Source organism: Peromyscus leucopus, chromosome 1 (assembly GCF_004664715.2).
Source record: "Peromyscus leucopus breed LL Stock chromosome 1, UCI_PerLeu_2.1, whole genome shotgun sequence".
Classification (NCBI taxonomy): domain Eukaryota; kingdom Metazoa; phylum Chordata; class Mammalia; order Rodentia; family Cricetidae; genus Peromyscus; species Peromyscus leucopus.
Window position 1 is genome coordinate 53212095 of NC_051063.1, and position 22293 is coordinate 53234387.

The 22293-nt window shown below is 50.8% G+C and overlaps 1 protein-coding gene and 1 pseudogene across 1 annotated transcript; one reads left to right on the top strand and one right to left on the bottom strand.

Moving 5' to 3' along the window:
• The first annotated feature begins 1548 nt into the window (after positions 1-1548).
• LOC114708115 (elongation of very long chain fatty acids protein 3) lies at positions 1549-4974 on the top strand. Its single transcript, XM_028891130.2, has 4 exons — positions 1549-1894; positions 2734-2865; positions 3961-4112; positions 4332-4974. The coding sequence occupies exons 1-4, from the start codon at positions 1791-1793 to the stop codon at positions 4757-4759; spliced, it is 816 nt and encodes a 271-aa protein (XP_028746963.1). The 5' UTR covers positions 1549-1790; the 3' UTR covers positions 4760-4974.
• Positions 4975-5281: 307 nt separating this feature from the next.
• LOC114708139 lies at positions 5282-18870 on the bottom strand (annotated as a pseudogene).
• Positions 18871-22293: the final 3423 nt, after the last annotated feature.

Genomic DNA, 22293 nt, shown 5'->3' on the forward strand with positions numbered 1-22293 from the left:
GAAATAAAATAAAATAATTTTAAAAATACATAAATATATATTGATTTTTCCAGACAGGGTTTTTCAGGTTGGCCTGAACTCGGAGATCCCCCTGTCTCTGCCTCCTGAGTGCTGGGATTAAAAGTGTGCACCACCATTGCCCAGCTTAAGTATTTTTTAAAAATTAAAACTTTTGTTTTTCGTGTGTGTGTGTGTGTGTGTGTGTGTGTGTGTGTGTGTGTGTGTGATAGAAGTTACTCCTTTGAGGCACAGTCTGAATGAATGCAGAGATTGTGATTTTCTGCTAGGCTGGCAGCCAGTGAGTCCCAGCCATCCTCTTATCTCTGCCCCCACAGCCCTGGGGTTACAGGCAGGCAGAAGAGGACACTGGCTTGTTATGTGGTGTTAGGATCTGAATTCAGGTCCTCAATGGTTGCACAAGTGCTCTTGATCATTGAGCCATCTCAGTGATTAAGTATTTCCTCTCTCTCTCTCTCTCTCTCTCTCTCTCTCTATCTCAAGACAGAGTTTCTCTGTGTGATAACCCTAGCTCTACTGGAACTTGCTCTGTAGCCCAGGCTGGTCTCGAACTCACAGAGATCCACCTGCCTCTGAAGTGCTGGGATTAAGGGCGAGTGCCACCATCAGCCCAGTTCTCATTTCTTTTTCTTTGCACTTGTTTTGCAGATTCCCATCTCCTCCCAAACTGTTCTCAAGCCTTCTAGTTTTCCTTCACTTTCATAAAACCAAGAGCGAAACAAGAGACAGTCAATAAGGGCTTACAAGTTTCGAAGCAGTTTGTTCACTGCGGCCAGATACATCGGTGTAGGAGTAGATTCCATTAGACAAGTTCAGACTGGGAGAAGAAATGGCAGGCTGAAAGATGTTCACTGGATCACCAGCTTTCTTAAACCCTAGGGAGGTTCTCCAGAGGGTGACCCCGTTTTTCTCTCCAGAGTTTTTACTGGGCGTCTGAGAGGACAGTTCAGGAAACTATAAAGAAGCCGTAACAGCTTGAGTGCCGCCTCCTCAAATGTTAACATCAACAACTCAACAGTAAAATTCATTAAGTCGTCTCCCTCCTCCTCCCACAAGCACAGATCCAAAGCTAGGAGACAGAAGCGGCTAGTGCCTTTCTTGATGGCCCAGCCTGCTCTTCCTTATTCCAGCCTGGGTTTCACAGGGGAATTGACGCCCTCATCTCTGGAAGGGGCACCAGGGGCCAAGAGTACCTCCACTTTCTCTTCACTGCCAAGTAGGCGAAGATTGAAGCAAAATGAGGCAAAGGCTGCAGCTGGCTGTGCCAGAGGAGGACTGGTCTGCCTGGGTATTCAGTGAAATCAAGGATTGGGGCAGGGGGTGTTTATGAGCCAACTTGGAGCTGCTGACGGAATTAAAAAAAAAAAAAAAGGAACTGGGAGGAGTGAGGGACTAATATTGGGTTTGGGGCGTGCTTGTTTCATGGGGAGGTGCCCTTGAGGAGGATCAGTCAGAGAGGAGGATGCTGATGGGGCACAGGGGCGGGACAGAGATGACTCTTGGCTAAGATTGGATAACTGCTGAGGGCGGGAGCTGGCCTTGCACAGCCTGGGTCCCCAATTTGGTAATTGGCGATATATACGGCCAGCCGCGGCCACCGCAGCGCGAGCGGGCTGGTCAGCAGCGCACGTGCAGGCTCCGGGGTCCTTTCTTCTATGCGCACAAGTCCTTTCTGTCCTGCTTTTCTTCGTCTGGTCCTGAAATCCACTCCATCTTCGGCTCTCGCCCAGCCCTCACCCCAAGCTCTGAACCTCGTCCTCTGCTGAAGCGAAATGGCCACAGCCTTGAATTTCTCACGTGGTTTCAAAGCGGAGCTGATCCAACCCTATAACTTCGAGATGTCCCGGGACTTAAGGCCCTTTTTGGAGGAGTACTGGTGAGACCTGGTGAGGGGGAAGCACCAACTGCTTTGAGGGAGTGGAGACGGGGAGTGAAAGCCTGTAAAGTTTCCAACGCTGCCGCCGGGTAGTGGCTCCAACCGCCCCCACCCCCGTCCCGCTCCGTTCTTCAAAGTACATTTCAAAGAGATTAGAGCTGGAAGAAAGGATCCAGAAGGGAGAAGATGGGGAGAGGGGTGTGGGAAGAGACAAAAACAAAGGGGAAAAATGGTAACTACAGCTGAGGAATGAGATTGACCTGAATGAAGCGCTGTTAGGTGATCTCAGAGAGAGAGAGAGAGAGAGAGAGAGAGGACCCGCCTTCGCAGGTGCCTGGGGTCAGTCTTTGCTACACAATTATGTTTCCCAAATGTCCCATCTTCGCTGCTCTGAAGTTGGGAACCCTTTACTTTCCCAAAGCTCTCTGTCTTATCCTTAAAGCGCCCCAGACACGTTCTGTGGGCTGATTTTGTTGTTCAATCAACTCGCCCTGAGCCCAACAGGCAGATGCTGCTACACTCTCCTTACATCACAGCCTGGATGGTGCAGTTATTGGCTGCGGGCAGACGGGCTGACCCGCTGACAAAATTGTCGTCTGCCCCAACTTCACTGAGAAAGTAATCCTTACAGAGACCTTGCATATGGATGGCTCCTGCCCTGTGCTAGGTACTTCAGATGTGTGAATACTGCTAAAGTATCACCCACCCCGCTTCCCCATACAAATAAGGAAGCCAAAATGTCACACAGGCGGACCTCCAGTCTACCTGGGGAGATGAGTGGGCTTTGCTCTAAGCAGTGCCCACCTGTGAATCCCTCCCCTCTGCTTTCTGCCCTCCAGGGGAAGTTCGTTCCTCATAGTTCTCATCTATCTGTTGCTCATCATTGTGGGCCAGAACTACATGAGAGCGCGGAAGGGCTTCCGCTTGCAGGGGCCTCTCATCCTCTGGTCCTCCTGTCTGGCAATATTCAGGTAAGGTTCTCCTCCACCTATTCCCTGTCTGTTCTTTAGTTCTGACACCTCGTTTTATCTTAACCTAAGGCTCTCTAAAGTCCTCAGCTGCATTGACTTTTCCATATTACCTTGTTTTTCTCTTTTCTTGAGCTCAAGATGGCAGTCTCTGTTCTGTCCTACACTTATTTATTTATTTATTTATTTATTTATTTACTTATTTGTGTTTTTTGAGATAGGGTTTCATTGTATAATAGCCTTGTCTATCCTAGAACTAGCTCTGTAGATCAGACTGGCCTTGAACTCACATCAACCCACTTGCCTCTGCCTCCCGAGTGCTGGGATTAAAGACATGTGCCACTACCACTTGGCCTATACCTTTTAAAAATGCTTTTTTTTTGGGCGGGGGGAGCTTAAGACAGGGTTTTTCTGTGTAGTTTTGGAGCCTGTCCTGGATCTCACTCTGTAGACCAGGCTGGCCTCGAACTCACAGAGATCCGCCTGGCTCTGCCTCCCGAGTCCTGGGATTAAAGGCATATGCCACCACACCTGGCCTAAAAATGCTTCCTTTTAAAGACAGCTTCTCAAGCTGTGTCCCAGACTGCTCTAATTGCCACCACGGAACCCAGGCTGGCCTCAAATTCACTGTGACCTTCTTGCCCCAGCCTCCTGAATTCTGGGAATACAGATGCGAGCCTCTACCCCATTCCTCTTGTGCTCATGAAATCGACACATTAACAAATTTCCCTAGCCTTAAATATCTTAGTCCCTAAATTCCTCGTCAAAGACCGTCAGCCACTTCCCCAGCCCCTCCTGCTCATAGTCTTCCCTATATCACCGCTCATATCTTCTGACTCTCACCCCATCTCAAGAACCCCATTCTTGACTTTAAGTTTCCCCCCTCCCCCACACCGATTGGCCTTTTCTCAACCCTTATCTCCTGGAGAACAATTGTTAGAATATCAGATTGGCCCCAGGATCTCAAAAGCTGGAACCACCCCCTTGGAAGGGTAAGGAGGTGCTGGAGCTTAGAGCGCTGTCCAGATGAGAATGAGGTGGGGGTGGGTTCATGCAGGGGAGCGGGCGCTTAGACCTTTGTGCTCTGTCTGACTTCAGTATCCTGGGTACAGTGAGGATGTGGAAGTATATGGGAATACTGCTATTCACTCGGGGCTTCCAGCAGACCGTCTGCTTCACCAGCTACACCGACGACACCATAGTCAAATTCTGGTCCTGTCTCTTTGTCCTCAGCAAGATTGTTGAACTCGGTGAGTGTCGAGGCTTTGTCTCTGGTGCCCAGGGACTTGTATCCTCCTCAGAGCCCTCCCCTTACCCATCATATGGAGAGTCCCTTCCCTACCCCTAGGTCCTAACAACCTATTTCTCCCTCTTCCCCACCCTGAGAATTCCTGCTGCGTCCCCACACCCAGGGCAGTGGGCGGTCCTAGCACTGGGTGGTATGCCAGCTGTGACTCCTCATCTCTCAGGAGACACGGCCTTCATCATCCTGCGTAAGCGTCCACTCATCTTTGTGCACTGGTATCACCACAGCACAGTGCTACTGTACACGAGCTTTGGCTACAAGGACAGAGTGCCTTCAGGTGGCTGGTTCATGACCATGAACCTGGGTGTCCATTCCATCATGTACACCTACTACACCCTGAAGGCTGCCAAAGTGAAACAACCCAGCATGCTTCCCATGGTCATCACCAGCTTGCAGATCCTGCAGATGGTGATGGGAGCCATCTTTGGCATCTTGAATTACATCTGGAGGCAGGAAAAAGGATGCCACACAACAATGGAACACTTCTTCTGGTCCTTTATGTTGTATGGGACCTATTTCATCCTATTTGCTCACTTCTTCCACAAAGCCTACCTCAGGCCCAAGAGCAAAGTTAAACCCAAGAGCCAATGAGAGGTGGAAAGAAAGACGGAGCCTCAGGCTTTCCTCCATGGCACTAAGGGTTAGGTGTGAGAATGATTAGGGTACCTTCCTTGTATGTTTTCCCCCATGGGACATATACCCCCGAGTGGCAGGAAGCTATGACAACCAAGAAATGTCATCCTTGGAATAGGGTGTGCTTTGATCTTTCTGCCTTAAATGTGAAGGCCAACCAAACCCTAGGAAGGGATGGATAGGACTGAGGTCCTTAAAATTGAGTTATTTATATTTATATTTAGAAATCTTTCTCTTCTTGCTCTATTTTTTAAATTAAAGAGGTCAACATCATTTTGAGAGTTTGTGGACTTGGAGGGGAAAAGTGGATTCTGTGAAGGCTGCTGACAGAGATCTGCAAGTGGGAAGCCTGAGGGTGTGTGGGAAGACAGAGGCACACACAAACACTCAAGAAGAATCCTAGGCCTGGTAGGCGCTGAATAAATGTCTGTTACAGACTAGAATTTTATTGCTGTGAGAGGTCCACGCCTCTGAAAGGAACAGTGAGAAACAAGTGCTAAAATCATAGGCTTCCTAAATTGCAAAATAGATTCCTGAAAGTTAAGCGGTAGAGACCAGACCTGCCAGCTGTCCTCCCTGAGACCACGAGGTGGCGTCGCAGCACCAGCATAGGACGATCCCTGTCAACTAGCTGGTCTCACCAAGCTTCACTTTCCTTGACTCCAGGAATCCCTGCTTCCCCATCCTGGAGGAAAGGAGTGAGACTGAAGCCTCCCAAGCCCGGAGGCTCACTCCGTTCCTGTACATCCAGCTGTCCGCTTGGACAATGGGAAGGATGGGAGGAAGGAGGGCTCAACCGCGAGTCTGAATCATCAGGCCTTTGACAGTCCGCGCACGTTTATTTCAGTGATCTTTGAAAACGGGATAGGGGAAGTCTGGAGAAGGCGGGATGGGCCAAGGGTGAATTGGCCCTGGGGGAGCTGGTCCCTATTCCTGGCCTTAGTCCCAGGGGCGCGGTCTCCGTTTAGGGGCCAGACCACCCCTCGGGGCGGTGAAGGGAAAGGCCCCCTTCGGAGCCTGCCGCCCCTCCCCGGGTGCCCAAGCACCCCTTTCAGACCTTGGGACGAGGGCAAGCCAGTCTAGGCGACCCTTGTCCGGGGAGGCTGTGAATTCCTGCCCCGCCCTCGGGGATGATCCACAGACCTGCGGCTCACACTGGCCGTTCCACGGCGTACTGGCAAGGGCTGAGGTTGGCGGCCGGAGGCGGCCCGGGCACGGCGGGGTAGCTGAAAGAGGCGTGCTGTTTGGCTTTGAGCCGCAGGCTAGCCAGGCTCGAGTTACACGGGTCCCGGTATACATAGGGGAGGAGGCGGCTGCAGCGGCGGCTGCGGCTGCCGAGGCGTAAGGGCAGGACACTGCCCCGGAGGACACGGCGGCTGGAGCCAGCCCGGGGGTGCCCCGCCCAGGCCCTGCAAGGCTCCGGGACCTGGTACGGTGCCCGGAGCAGCGGCGGCCGAGGGCACCATGGAGGCGGCGATGGAGCTGGGTGGTGAGAATACCGGCTGCGAAGCCAGAGGCCCCACGTTGACCGAGTTGAAGGCGAACGGGAAGGTCTTGGCGGCGAGCGGCGGGCGAGCGCTTTGGGCGGCCAGTTGCCATACGAGTAGCCGGGGTACACCTCCTCGTAGGCGGCACCAGGCCCCCGAGCGGGGCTGCGAAGCCACCCTTGCACAGCTCCGCCTGCTGGCTGCGCTCCCGCTTCCGCCACTTGGCGCGTCTGTTTTTGAACCACACCTGCGGGCATCGGAGAAAGGTTGTCAGGACACGGGCGGCTGGGGAGTGGACCACCCAGAGTATGATCGAGCCCGGGCAGGGAAGATCAGAGGTGGATGCAAGCTAGAAGGGAGGAGCGCACTGAGCCAGGGGGGCCGAGAAGAGAAGGCAGCGAACGCAGGGTCAGGGGAGAACAGCTCGGGATCAAGATAAGGAGGTGAGCCCTGGTCCTGGGCCGGGCGAGGAATCGCTTGACAGGGAGGGTCGGGCAAGGCTGCTGGAAGGTGGGGATCCCCGGGCGGGAACTGGAGCCGACGTGGGGCCCGCACCGCAGGAGCCACCAGCTACTTGGGGGGCCCCCTCGAGAGCGAGGTGCTTGCAGGTGAGGGCTGCGGATCAAGCGGAGCCATACCCGCACGCGGGCCTCGGTGAGGTTGGTCCACACCGCGATCTCTTCGCGCGTGCTCATGTCGGGGTAGCGATTCCTCTGGAAGGTGGCCTCCAGCTCCTGCAGTTGCTGGCTGGTGAAGTGCGTGCGCTGCCGCCGCTGCTTCTTCTTCAGAGAGCCGTCCTCGGGGGAACCCCCCGGCAGTGAGGCCGAGGCCTTCTCCGAGTCTGAGGGGCAGAAGGAAGCAGGTCATGGGGGGCGGCGGGAGGGCCTGTGCGGATTCTCTTGGCTCTGGGACCTCAAGGAATTCCTCAAGCCCTGGCTGGCTTCCACCCAGATTGCCACTCTGGATCCCACACGCCCATCAAGGCTAAACTGTTTTCTCCTCCACCCCCAGAAGGGGCGCGCTCACCACTGTGCTCCTGGCCTTTGCAGCCATGTTCCGGGAGAGGAGGGTGTGGAGTGCCTGCATCTGACAGAGACAGCGCAGGGCTCCGAGCCTCGGCCTCGCTGAGCAGCCCGAACTCCATGGAGGGTGGGCTCTAGAGGAAAGAGAAGACACAGGCAAAGTTAACAGAGGTAAAAACCGGGGACTTAGGGCCGTCCAGACGGGGTGGTGCATGCCTGTGATCCTAGTGCTCAAGAAGCAGAAGCAGGAAGATCGCCCATGCGTTTGAGCCTAGCCTACCCTACACTGTGAGCACCAGGTCAGCCAAGAGCACATAGCAAGCCCCTGCCTCAAACAAACAAAACAACAAAACCATGGGTTATCAGGCTCCTGATAGGGTCTCCCCCACAACATTCTTGCCTCTTTTCTCACCCACGGACACAAAGCTAGCCCGAACGGTGTACTCTAGAATAGCATGCGAAGAGATGGCTCGGGGAGGGGGGGGGAGGTTAAAAGCACTGGCTGCTCTTCCAGAGGACACCACTTCCGATTCCCAGCACCCACATGGCTAGCAGCTCACAGCTATCTACAATTCACTTCCAGTGGATCCAAAGCCTTCCGTCTCCCCCAGGGACTAGGCACTTGGGTGCACAGACATACATGCAAGGAAGATGCCCATACACTGAAAATAAATCCTTTTTAAAAAATAGAGCTGAGTCGGGCGGTGTTGGTGCACGCCTTTAATCCCAGCACTCAGGAGGCAGAGCCAGGCGGATTTCTGTGAGTTCGAAGGCCAGCCTGGTCTACAAAGTGAGTTCCAGGAAAGGCGCAAAACTACACAGAGAAACCCTGTCTCGAAAAACAAAAACAAACAAACAAACAAACAAACAAACAAAAATAGAGCTGAGCAAGAGAAGCCCAATGAGGAGAGGGTGTGCTCTGAGAGGTTTTATGCACACATGTGCACTACAGATTCCTAACTGTTGGACCCATGTCTAGTGTCACAGCCGTTCCATTTTATTTGTTTGAGGCAGGATCTCATGTAGCTCAGGCTAGACTTAATCTGTGATCGTCCTCCCTCTCTACCCTTGAATGCTGGAATTACAGGCCTGTGTTACCATGCCTAGCTAAATTTCAGTTTTATTTATTTATTTACTATTTATTTATTTTGGTGGGGGGGAGTTTCGAGACAGGGTTTCTCTGTGTAGCCCTGGCTGTCCTGAAACTCCCTCTATAGACTAGGCTGGTCTTGAACTTACAGAGATCTGCCTACCTGTGCCTCCTGAGTGCTGGATTAAAGACATATACCACCACCACCCACTTTACAGTTTTTTCCCCTTGTTTTAAAAAATAGTTTTATTATTTTTTTTAAATGTGATATTTGTTTAGAGGCAGGTGTGGTAATGTAGATCTATGATTTCAGCACCCAGAAGGTAGAGGCTCTGGATTTTAAGACCAACCTTGGCTACATGAGACCCTGTCTCAAAAAACAAGGGGCGATTCAGTTGGGGAACTGCCTGTTGTGCAAACATGAGGACCTACGTTTGATTTTTTAGCACCCACATAACATCACCCTGTAACCCCAGCCCCAGGGAGGTAGAAACAAGAGGACCCAGCAGTCTGCTTGCCAGGCAGTCAGGCTGACTTGCCACCTCTGAGTTCAAGGATAGACTCCACGAGAAGCAGAATGATGAGGGAAGAGACAGATGCTGATCTCTGCCTTCACACATTTGTGCATGTGCACCTTCATACACACAAACATGTACACAAAGAATATCTCTTTAGATTTCCAGTAGAGCATCTCTATTCCAAAAGCTCTGAAACTGCAGGCCAGGGAAATGGCTCACTAATTGAGAGCATTGGTTGCTTGCTCTTCTAGAGGGCCGGAGTTCAATTCCCAGGAACCCACATGGTGGCTCACAACCATCTATAACTGTAGTCCCATGGGATCTGATGCCCTCTCCTGGTGTGCAGGCACACATGCAGATAAAATATCCATATGCATAAAATAAAATAATTAAAAAATAAACCTGAGAGCCGGGTGGTGGTTGCCCACGCCTTTAGTGCCAGCACTCAGGAGGCAGAGGCAGGCAGATCTCTGTGAGTTTGAGGTCAGTTTGCGGCCAGCCTGGTCTACGGAGCCAGTCCCAGGACAGGTTCCAAAGCTACACAGAGAAATCCTGTCTCAAAAAAATAAAAACAGCCGGGCGGTGGTGGCGCATGCCTTTAATCCCAGCACTCGGGAGGCAGAGCCAGGCGGATCTCTGTGAGTTTGAGGCCAGCCTGGGCTACCAAGTGAGTTCCAGGAAAAGGCACAAAGCTACACAGAGAAACCCTGTTTCGAAAAACAAAAAAAATAAAAAATAAAAAAAATAAAAACAACAACAAAACCCAATCAAACAAACAAACAAACAAAAAAACCAAACAAACAAAACCCCAAACCCTGAAACTGGAAATGTACCCCAAACTTGGAATTCAGAGAATTCCAGGTCTCAGACACTGACATTAAGATTAAGGATGATCAACCTGGCTCACCCAATTCATAGGTGGAACCTAGAAACCAAAGTGACTCAACTAAGTCACTGAGCTTATAAATTGTACGAGGACCTGAAGTAGATCTGTGGGCTCCTAAAGAGGCTTTTCAAATTGTGTTCCGTGGAGCCCCCTGCAGGCCCCAGCAGGAATTTCACCAGCACTCCAGCGTGAGTCGGCTTCAGCAGTAGGGCAGTTCTGCTTGTTTGGGTTACTAATACTTCTGCAAGGATTTTGTTTGAATAAATGGTTCCATGTCAAAACAAAGTTTGGAAAACACAGGGTGGGGTTAGAGAGGTGGCTTAAAGCATCTGTTCTCCCATAGGATCTGGGTTCGAATCCCAGCACCCATATGGTAGCTCACCACCATCCGTAACTCCAGTTCCAGGGGATCTGGTACCCTTGTCTTGTCTCCATGCATGTAAGACAGTCACACAAAGTAAAAATAAAAAACAATAAATAAAAATCTGAAAGTTAAAAGAAGAAAAGAAAATCACAGGGCACTTAGGCCCCTTCTGTTCCTCTGCTTGTCTAAAACATCTTACCTCGTGGTAGTCATCCCTCCATCTCATGCCTGGCCTCTCTCACACCATTCCAGATAGTATGTATAGATTCCTTTAGACTCATACCCCAAAACACACCACTCACACACGCATGCATGCATGCACGCACGCATGCACGCACGCACGCACGCACTCACATACTTCCTGCTAGTATTCCTATCCCAAACCTAGCCTGATCTTGTCAAGGAGCCTGCATGGGTCACTATGGAGGGTTCCCTTGCAGAGTCCTCCTTCTGGTCAGTTCTCCTAAGACCTCTTATGGGAGGAAAGAAACGGGACAGTACTGGCTCTCTTGACTCCTCTTGGGCAGAAAACAGAAACCAGAATAGAGGGCAAGAGCTAGGTGTGTGTCTGTGGGTGGGTGGGGGTGTCTCTGTCTCTAACACCTTCTCCCCATCATCAGGGACATAGTGCAGGCTACATGGGGAGGCATTAATGTGGTGGATTAGCCCAGATTGAGATGAGCATCACTTGTCTGGTCTGAATTTATTAAGAGCCTTTCTCAAGGGTGTGCAGATGGACAATGGCCTGTGTTTGTACATGGTAATGTCCCCTCCAGGCAGCTCTGAGAGCACAGCTGTGCCCCACCTCAAACCAGGTTGACAGTAGGACAGAGGTCAAAGCGGAGGGTGAAAACAAGCCTTGCTCTTCTGCTGGCATAAGGGTTGTGAGCTTGGACTTTTTGCTGGGGTTAGGGAGGCGAACAAGACTACAGAGAAGCCCAGGTGGGAAGGGGAGAAGCCAGGCCAGAGGAACAGGTGTGCTCCGTTTACCCCCCTTTCCAGGTCTCAGGGTGGGAGCTGGAGGCCTGGAATTGAAGAAGTTAGGCCTGACAGCTCTCCACTGGGGTGGCGATGGCCTTGCGGGGACCTGAGACAGCCTGACCAGCGCTTCCTCACAAATTTCTGGAGAGATGTGGGACGAACTTAGAGCTGGAAATTGAGGTTCTCTGCAGCCTGCCCTTCTTTTAGATTCAAGATGACCTTGAAATTCAAACCATGCGGCTGACTTTTCCAGGAGCCACAGAAGCAGCGTAGAACTGGGCGAAAGGGACAGCGGGGTTTGCCTGTAGGAAGGAAAAGCTACGTCTCTCTGTTGCCGCTCATCCTCCCAGTCTGTTGTGGGAGACTCCTCGTTTTCCAAGCTTCCCTTCCCCTGGCATTCCATACCTGGGTCTTGATTTCATCCTCTATTTCAGTAGGAGGCCAGGGAAGAGGCTAGCAGCCAGAGCAAAAGACAGGGCTGAGTTCAAGCTGTGTGTTCTCAGAGACAGGCAGACACATGTGCAGACACACACGGCCCCGACTTAGACACAATGAGCCCTTGGACTTGAAGCTGGAGGCACAAAAACACGCGCTCTCCCACACATGCTCTCCCACATTCAGGCAGGCAGACACACACCGTCACACAGTCTCCTCTCTCTCTGACAGGGACAGCTGCCTGGGCTGTTTTGGAGCTAGCCATTCCCCTCCCCCCTCCCTTCCCCTCCCTGGCCCCTCTGAACCTCAGCTCTCTCAGTCCCAGGAGTTCAGAACTCTGTGTGGGGGAGGAGGAGGCCAAGGGGACCAGGGAATAATGGTCTTCATTTAGTGGCTATTGGAGAGAGGCTGCTCGGCTGTGTAAGAAGAAGGCTTGAGAATGCCGGAGCTAGGGATCAGGTAGGGTGGTAATCTGTTATAGGCCAAAGGAATTAGGTTTGGAGTCAAAAGATGTCCTGGTAACCCCCAACTTACTAACTATATATTCTTGGCAAGGTATTTCATCATCTCTAAGAGGGAATTAATAATCCCTTCTCTGCCTGCCTTTTTTTTTTTTTTTTTTTTTTTTCCTTTCCCCTTCAGATGGTATATTGCTAATATAGCACAGGTTAGTCTCAAACTTGTGATCTTCCTACCAGGTGCTAGGATTACAGGTGTGTGCCCATGACTTCCTTCATTATTAGATTTTCTATCTATCTGTCTGTCTATCTATCTAGGTTTTTTTGTTTGTTTTGGTTTTTCGAGACAGGGTTTCTCTGTGTAGCTTTGTGCCTTTCCTGGAACTCACTTTGTAGACCAGGCTGGCCTCGAACTCACAGAGATCCTCCTGGCTCTGCCTCCCGAGTGCTGGGATTAAAGGTGGCGTGTGCCACCACCGCCAGGCATATCTGGTTTTTGAGATAGAGTCTCAGCAGCTCAGGATGGCCTTGGGCTCAATTGTAGCTGCCGAGGGCCTTGAACTTCTGGTGGTCCTGCTGCTTCCACCCTCTAAGTGGGTGTGCGCCACCACCACACAGAGTTTATGTGATCCTGGGAATTGAACCTAGGGCTTCATTCATCTTTAGCCAAGCACTCTACCAACTGACCTACATCCCTAGCTCCAAAGTATAGCCTGGGCTGCCTCCTGTCACACGATCCTCCTGTCTTATCCTTTTAGCATTTGCCTACTGGCAGGCACCACCACAACTGGCCAGTATTGTTATAAGGTTCAAGTAACATATAGCTTATATAAAAATAAAATTCAGAATATTTTTCTAGCTCTTTCTAGGAGCTGAGCACTAAATGAGCCACTGAGCTAGAATGGAGACTGAAAACTCACCCTTGCTTGGGTGGTTCGCCTCCCCAGACTCTGTGTCTCAAAGAAGAAGTCATCTTGTGAATACTGGTGAAGACACTGCATACCAGTGAGGGATGCAGCATTCAGTCCTGAACTTGGAATGCACAGAATAAAGAACCAGTAAAATGGGCTAAGGGATGCAAGCAGGGAGCCCCAGTCATCATGGGCTGGTGAGGACAGAATGAAGCCTCCTCCGGAGTCTTGACTGAGTTCCTGACTGCAGAGTGGGGGCTGGGAAGGACTCTGACATTGCAGAGTGCAGTGCACACAAAAGCCGGGCCATGAAGAGATGAGAGGGAGGGCACAGAACTCAGGCAGGCAGCCTCATGTCCGGGTGGGCCGCTCAGGCGAAGGCTGGGGGCGCCAACTTGTTATCTGAGTTGGAGACAGGCTGACTGAGGATTAAGCTCCCCCAAACTGCTAGAGGTCAGGAAGCTGGGGAGTTGGGCCACGGGCCAGGGACTTCATCTAATTCAGTGGCTAGGGAGGGATACGCAGTAGTGTGGAAGCTGGTTGGTGCTGGCAGGGCCAAACACAGCCAAAAGATAACTATGGTAACGAATCTAGCTCCGAGGGGGTTTGTCTGTCCACTCTTATTCTTTTTGACACACTTTGCTGGAGATGCAAGGTCCAGACTTCACTGGCATCATGGTGGCTAGCCCAGGTGTAGGGAAGACAGAAGCGCAGGTATGTTTTGATTCCAAAGTACGGTAAGTCTGTAATGGACCAGCAACCACAAAATATTCAGGAGACATTAAGGCAAAGACAAGATCATAGGCCACTATGGTTCCCAAGGGACACAAGCGCATGGTAAGAGGGCAACTACCATGGGACCCACTTACAGTCCAAAAGCCAGAGGAGGAGAACATGGGTACTGGGAGAACCCAAGATGAACTGAAATAACAACGCCTGAGCAGGAGGAACAGCATGGAAGGAACGGGGGAAATCCTCATCTTGCAGGGAGTAAATGAAGAGGGAGAGAAGCAGAGCTGGGACTGTGCTCTAGGGCTCTGCGCAGCAAATAGTAAACTAGAAACAGGTGAACACCAAGATCCTAAACCAGTATAGTGCCCTCCCATAAGCCTAAGGCTGAAGTGAATCCCTGGGACGGACATAGCCTTCTGCTCACTTGGGATACACAGCACCCAGACTCTGGTCTGCTGAACTGCAGTGTGCAAAGGGGGACAGATGCCTCTTTGCTCATAGGAGGAAACTCAGCACCTCAGGTGGAGGCTGGAGTGAGCTGATGTGCTAAAGCTATCAAAGGGGTGAATCGGAGATCAGAGAAGCAATCATGCATGCTTCTCAGGGGCCATCCCTGCTTCCTTCCACAAACTTTAGCTTGCTTACAGCCTAGGAATACAAACAGAACATATGATAGGAGAACAGAGTCCATGGATCTAACCCTTAGGTTGTGGGAGATCAGATATGAGGACCCATATAAAGAGCTATCAAGTGTTGGGGCTCAGAGAATATAGGTACTTGTCTGATATGGTAGTTGTGGAGAAGGGACAGGGCCTTCTAAATAACCCAGAACTGTTGGCAGTGTTTAAAGGGTAACACAGAGCCTCATTTGATCAAAGGTTTAATGTGGGACATGAGGGACAAGCAGAAAAAAGGGCTTAGATTGAGGAGGTCCATGATGAGAGACAAGTGCTGGTTCAAATTTAATACGGTCAAGGCTAGAGTGTTCTTGGCTTTTTGTGAAAAAAAAAAAATCCTAAATTTAGGGTGTGGTCACATACGCCTGTAATCCCAGCCCTCAGAAGGCTGAGGCAGGAAGATCTAGAGCTCAAATTCAGCATGGGCTATATAAGGAGGCCACGTAGGAAAATAGAGGCAGGATGTGAAATGGTAGCAACTAATATGAAATTTCCCTGAGATCTCTAGCTTGATTTTATGTGATTTTCCTGTGCTCAGGAATGAACCAGGCCCCTGGTACATGCTAGGCAAACACTTTTCCACCACCGGACTACCGGGGAGGCACACCCCAGGGCCCTCCAGCTTAATTTAAAGACTCAGAAAGCATAGGCATATTTCCGGCCCCAGCCTTCAGGTGACATCATCACATAGGGCAGGCAGGCTGCAGGCTGTCACTCTCCTGCACCTGTACGGTCTTCCCAGCTCCCCGCCAAGAAGCCTTGCTGAGCACTGTGCCGCTAGTTTAAGGCTTGTCGGTAGCAAGTGACATACAAGAGTAGCATCTTTGTGACCTTTCTTTGCAGTGGGGACTAGAACGTATCGGGCTGGGGAGAGCTAGGAAAGGAGAAACGGAGATTTATAAGGAAGGTTGAGACCATCCCTGGCAACAGCAGGGAGGCTGAGGCAGGAAGTTTCCAGTTCAAGGCCAGCCTGAGCTACATAAGGAGACCCTGTTACAAACAAACAAAAAAATTAAAGATGGTCTTGAAGAAGGAAGATGGGGAAGGAAAGGTGGAGGGAGGCTTGCAAATCATTTCCATCTCTTCCCATCGCCCTCTTTTCACGTCCATCTTCTACTTTTCCTCCCTGTCACTCGCAGAGGTCATTGTCAGTGACTGTGCACACTGTAGGCCCTCTAAAGCTCAGGACCTAATAGGTCCCCTTGGGCCAGCTGTCATCTCTCTCTCCCATACTGTAGCAGGCGTCAGTTAAAATGAATGGGGAAGAAAAGATCTGATGGTTCCCGTCCCTCACTCACTGAGTTCAGCTTCAGCCCTTTCATCCTGCCCTCCTTCCTGGACTTGGATCCTTGGCTCTCACTGACATTCTTGAGCAGCAGACAGGCAGAGTTCAGATCAGGCTATTTGGTAAAGAGGTAAGACATAAGGGGAACTCCTCATCTTCCCAGTGAGGGACAGGAGTGATGGCTGACACAAGAACTCCAGGGAAGATGTTCCATCTGTCCTTAAGAACCTGGCTGTGGCTGAATCAAGGCTATGATCAGGCTACTCCAAGGCAGAGGAAGGACCCCGCCTCCTGAAGAAAGATTCCATGGTCATGGAGATTGCAGTTTGAGCCGAATAATAGCAGTAAGGTTCCTTCCAGTGTCTTTCCATTTACAAAGAGCTTTCCTCTGTACATAATTGATATGTTTCATTTAACGCTCGCAGGCCCCTGAGTAGCAGGAATGTCCATCCCTGCTTATCTCCAAGAAGGCAGGAAACTGTCCTTGGTTGCACAGAGCCAGGAGGTTTGAACCTCGTTCTGCTTTCCTTCTTGTCTCGCTCTCCACACTACACGAGTGTCTGACGAGCGCTGGTCCTCCAAAGCCCCCAAGATCCCATTTCTACTTCCCACCTACTGCTTCTCTGAAAATGAACTCTGCAAGTTAGCTGGCCACTCTACTAGAGCACATTTTCCTATTTATCCAAAGCTTGTGATTCTCCGGTTCTAAAAGCCCCCACCCCCAACATCTCCAGTTTCAGGATTTCAGTAGGCAAATCCTCTGCTCATTTGGGTCTTTCATTGTGTTGTAGATTTTCATCCTGTTTCACCTAAACTGTTGGTGGCTCTTTCCCAGAAGCCCTCCTGGTCCCCCATTTTGCCAACTATCCTCTCTCTCTCTCCCTCTTTCTCTTTCTTTGGAATCCAGAACTTTGGGTATGCTATGCAAATACTCTCCCACTAAGTTGTACTTCAGTTCTGTTCTCTGACTTCTCTAGGCCCGTTACATCCTCCCTAAGAGTGACTGATCAGTCACGCTCTCAGCTGCGTGGTTTCATGCAAAAGTGGAAGAAAGTTCTGTTTTTTTTTTTTCAGTCATCTATGTTATAATGCTCTCTCTTTCTCTCCCTCTCTCTCTTTTTTTTGTCTTTTTGATGAAAGACAAACTTTGGGTTTTCAAAGAACCAACTGTAATGCCTTCTTTATTTCTTCCCTGACGTGGAGTCCTTAATTTCCTGCATAGTTTCACTGATTTTTTTTTCAAAGCAATGGGAACACCAGCCCCTAAAAATGTACATGAGAACGTGATGTGGGTAGTTGAGGCATTATTCTATATTTGTAAAGCAAAGCAAGGGACAAATAAAAGATGAGGACAAGGGCGAGATCCAGGACAGCCAGAGCTGTTACACAGAGAAACCCTGTCTCAAAAAACAAAAACAAAACGAAACAAAACAAAAAACAAAACAAAAGATGAGGACAAGGGCTTAGCCAGTACCTAAGTAAACTTCAGGACTGAGGAGTGGAGGCAGGAGTGTGAGAAGTCAGAATTACAATTTACTTATGGGTGGAGAATGAGGAAAGTGGACTTTTTAAGATTACTCATTGTTAAACAGTGCTTTGCACTTGTCCTCCTGAAAACTCACTCCCCAGCTGACTTGTCTCGTTCACGTGTATAGATTCGGAGTTCTCCTTAACTGGGCTCTAGTTAGAGTTGGAGGTCAGGGAAGGTGGTCATTTTATTGGCCCAGAGGAGTCAGGGCTCTCCCTCGGTCAGAAAAAAGCAAACGGGGCAATTGAACCCTTTCCTGGATGGTACAGGCATCATGTGGGACGACAGAGTGGGTTTCATCTGCCTCCTTTTCCCTCTCTCCTTCTCTCAGGAAGGCAGGATTTGCTTTATGAAAGGGCTGCCATTTTCTTGTCTGGAGGGTTTTTGTCGGTCAAGGAGCCTTGAGTGGGCTAACAACCAGACTAGGAGTGTGAGGGCATCTGGTCGGCTCTATTGGAAATAGGGTTGGGGTCGGGGGAAGGCTAACAGTTGACTCTGAGTTTGTGAGGGACCTGTCGGGGGCCTGTGGGTGGAAGGGTGTTCACCGACCTGCTGCCGATGCACCTATGGCTTATTCTTTCCTTTGTTGGTCTTGATTTTCCCCTCAAATTTGGATTGTGGAAGTCTATGGAAGCCCTGATCTGTTTGAGCTAGAGCGGGGTTGTCTCGAAGAGGCGCCCTGCCCCAAGGCCACGCTTCATCTTTTTCTCTCCCTGCTCCCTCCGGGTCCAACAGGCAGGAGGGGCAGAAAGAACCAAGTTTGCAAACTGGGAGCTGGAATTTCAGGGGACCCCCTGGACCGACTCTATCGCACAAGCCGCAGCTGGGCAGGCGCTGCCGGATAGATGGACATGCCAGTCAGCTGGGGACATTCTGTCCACCACCGTTGGGCACATCTTCTGTTCCGGAGAGACCCACTTTGCCACCCCAAACAGTCTGTCCGCTCCAAACCCCACGTGCCACTGACATTCTGTCGGATTCTGAGGCGGCCCCAGATGTGGACCCTTCCAGGTCCCGACGCCCCACGACAGGCCCGTCAGTTTTGTCGCGTTGAGCTGGCACCCTCGGCCCTGTAGCTCTCAGCGGCCATCTGACCCAGTAGCTACTCTCGGAATACGGCTCCTATTCCAACTGCGGAGCAGCTGGGAAGAAAAGCATGAGCTACTATAAGCACCCCTACTTCCAGCCGCCGGAGTCTGTCTAAGCCCGGGCCAAGGGGCGCTGGGCGCCGCCTGTTGCCCTTACGCTGGACGACCGTCACCCTGCCCTCGCCTCAGCTGGCGAGGTCTCTGCTACCCCTATTACCTTCTGGTCGTTTGCCCACTTCCTCTAGACACCAGGGTGCTTTCTGGTAAAGGTTTCCAGACTCCCTGCTCTGTGATCCGTGCAATTCTTCGGCTTCTCTCCGGGTCCCCTTAATCTTCCCGGTCCCCCAGGTCCTTACCCGGAGTTTCCCTTCTCCCACGTCCCAGCCCGGGGGCTGCTGTACGCCTTTCCAGTCTTGACCGGTTCCCCAAACACCAGAGTTCAGCCGCCCCAGGTTCCCTTTTAGGAGTCCCGGGACCAGTCTTGGTTCCCCGGGACCCTGGGCTCCTGTCCCCCGCATGGTCAAGCACTCACAGTGTGTCCCGGCAGCAGGCAGACTCCGGGTGGTGGTGGTGGCGGCGGCAGCGGCGGCGGCGGCGGTGGCGGCGGCGTTCTGGAGCGCAGGCAGGGGCCAGGGGCCAGGCACCCTGCCGGGTGGGGGCCGCCCCCCTGCTCCGGGGCGGCCGCTCCGCTGGGCGCTCCCAGGCTAGCGGAGGAGAGAGTGAGCCTCACGGTGTAGTGCCACCCCCCGCCGGCGCCCATTCACTTTATGGCAGCCCAGGGCGCCCCCAGCCCGCCGCGGCTTGCTGCGCGCCCTAGGCCCCGCCCCTTTCCAGCTGCGCCGCCCTAGCTCCTCCCTTTCCAGCTGTGAACCTTCAGGCCCCGCCTTAGTGGGGAGGGGTCCTGCCGGCGGGCAGCCAAGAACCCCGCCCTCTGACCAATCAAAAGCGTCCGCCAGCAACAGAGCAACGCCCCCTCCCCCACGTGGCCGGGACCGCGCTCCAGCTGGGACGCTCGGGTTCGGCTAAGCCAGCAAAAGTACTGTGGTCGGCGTAGCGGCCGGAGGTCAGCCCGGTTGGTGGCGAGTTGAGGGCTTGGGCTCTACTCGGAGCGACGTGAAGCAGTGCCCGGGGAGAGGGCTGCAGGAGCGCCAGGTGGGACGGCGAGCCCGGCCGCCGAGTCTCAGCGCTCACATTTTGCTGCCGCTTGTTTCGCCGATTTTCTCCACTTGTCGCTGTCTGTCTTTCCACTCTTTGTCTCTGTTCCAGTCCTCGTACGTCTCTCCTCTTTCCTTCTGGCCGCTGCTTTGCTCCCTACTCTGCCTCTTTGAAAGGGTAATTTTTTTCAAGATCGACCCCCACACACTCCCATTCCATCATATCTTTTTCTCTTCTCGGCTATCTCTATTTTTTTCTCCCCTGACGAAAGTAACTTGGAGAACGCAGGGTTTGGAACGAGAAAAATCAAAATGGTATACAGCACCTTCCTTCACTCAGTGACCTTGGACAAGTAACAACGATGCCAACTCCCACCTGGCCAAAATAAAACGTAACTTCCAGTGACGCTCTGGCTTTAGGCTGGGTGCTCTGGAAGGTGTGAGCGCTTGGCCTCTCAGTCTGCACTATCGGTTTGCCTGGGCTGTGCTCTCCCAGCTTCAGCAATTCTGTTTTCCCCCCACACCAGATTCAGTCCTGTGGGTGAGGGGTAGGTAGCCTTCCCTGAACTACCAGATAAGTTAGATGTGTAGCCTCTTGCTCCCATGACCCCTTAATGTATGTTCTCTATCATTCCATTTCCATATTGAAGGGATCAGCTGATGTGTTGTCCTCTATAAAGTAAAATTTAGGAGAGCAAGAACCATTTCTTCTTTCTTCTTCTCCTCCCTCCCGCCCCCAATCAGGGTTTCTCTGTGTAGCTTTGTGCCTTTCATAGAACTCCCTCTGTAGCCCAGGCTGGCCTTGAACTCACAGAGATCCGCCTGCCTCTGCCTCCCAAGTGCTGGGATTAAAGGCATGGGCCACCACCGCCCGGTTCTTCTTTATTCTTCTATCCTTATTTATTCTAGAAACTCAGTAAGTGTTGTACTGAAATCTAGAAAGAAGGCGTTTTATTTGTTAAATATATATATTTGTTAAATATATAAATATTATATATATAAATATTTAATACTTACAAAGGACAGAAGGATTGTCGTATCTCTACCATCTATCTATCCATCTATCCATCTATCATCTATCTGTATCTCCATCTTTAATTCACAACTGCATGCTTTTAAGATGTCTAACGTCTGGAGGCATGTGTAGGTAGGGTTGGGAGAGTAGAGTTTTAGTTAGAAAACACTTACAGGATTTTCCAGTTGTCTCTCCAACATGAGACGGGACCTAGAGACCAAGCCCTAGTTTTCAAATGAAGAGAAACAGGGTCAGAGGTTCCACAGAATGAGGTGCTTTGGTGGTGTATGGTCTTCACCTGTAATCTTTTAGCTCCTTAGCTGGATCAAGACCAAGACACCAATGCAGGAAGATACTGGGTGATTCTTCATGGTCGACTTCAGTTCTGATGGGTTCTTAGAGGACCATCATGATCCATGGATGCCTTTGGATGTCTATTTCAAGACCACAATCCTATGGCCTTAGATATGGAACTTCCCTGGACTCAAGTTGTTCATAAATGGGAGGAAATGGAGAGACCTGCATTTTCAGAGTTTTCCCGCAATTCTATCAGCAGATTGGCTAGGAATTCCACCATTTATTCTGCAATCAGAAAACCACCCTCTTGCCCCCTTTTCATACATTTCCATTTCTAGATACTTTTTTTTATTTTTTACTTTATTTTATTTTTTTCCGAAGCTGAAGAATGAACCCAGGGTCTTGCGCTTGCTAGGCAAGCCCTCTACCACTGAGCTAAATCCCCAACCCCTAGATACTTTTTTTGTTTTTTAATGTGCATTAGTGTTTTGCCTGCATGAGGGTATCGGGTACCCTAGAACTGGAGTTATAGACAGTTGTGAGCTGCCATGTGGGTGTTGGGAATTGAACTCTGGTCCTCTGGAAGAACACCTAGTGCTCTTAACCACTGAACCATCTCTCCAGACCCTCTAGATACTTTTATTATCTTAGCAGTCTCTGTCATTTGAAAGAAGAGGCTTGTTAGCATTTCTTTCTTCTTTCTTTCTTTCTTTCTTTCTTTCTTTCTTTCTTTCTTTCTTTCTTTCTTTCTTTCTTTCTTTCTTTTTTCAAGACAGGGTTTCTCTGTGTAGCTTTGCACCTTTCCTGGAACTCATTCTGTAGCCCAGGCTGGCTTTGAACTCACAGAAATCCACCTGCCTCTGCCTCCCGATTGCTGGGATTAAAGGCGTGTGCCACCCCCCCCCCCAAGCATTTCTTTTAAAAATGATTTGTTTTGCCAGGTGTGGTAGCACATGCCTTTAACTCCAGCACTCAGGAGGCAGTGGCAGGCAGATCTCTGTGATTTTGAAGCCAGCCTGGTCTACAGAATGAATTCAAGCCAGGGCTACAGAGAAATCATGTCTCAAAAACAAAAACAAAGTTATGTGTGTGAGTATGTGCCCAAAGTGTTGGGTCCCTCATGAACCACAGCTGGAGTTACAGTAGGTAGTAAGATGTGTAGATGCTGGGAACTGAACTCAGGTCTTCTGGGAGAGCAGTAAGCACACAACTGCTAAGCTAGCTCTCTAGTCTCACCTGTCGGCATTGCTAAGGTGAAATTTTCATTTTCCTTTCAATGATGTGGACTAATGGTGTGAGATTATGTCTTCAAACTTGATCCTCATGCACCATCCACCCAATCATTTGTTAAGATTTGTCTAAGGAAGGGTGGGACTGAGAGTCATAGGCCTATGGAGTAAGGAATAAGAACTATTGAGGGGGACTGTAGTGATGGTTCCGTGGTTAAGAGCGTTGTCTGCTCTTTCAGAAGACCAGGGTTCAATTCCCAGCACTCACATGGCGATTCACAACTAGTTTCACGAGATCCAAACATGTAGGCAGAACACCCATACACATAAAATAA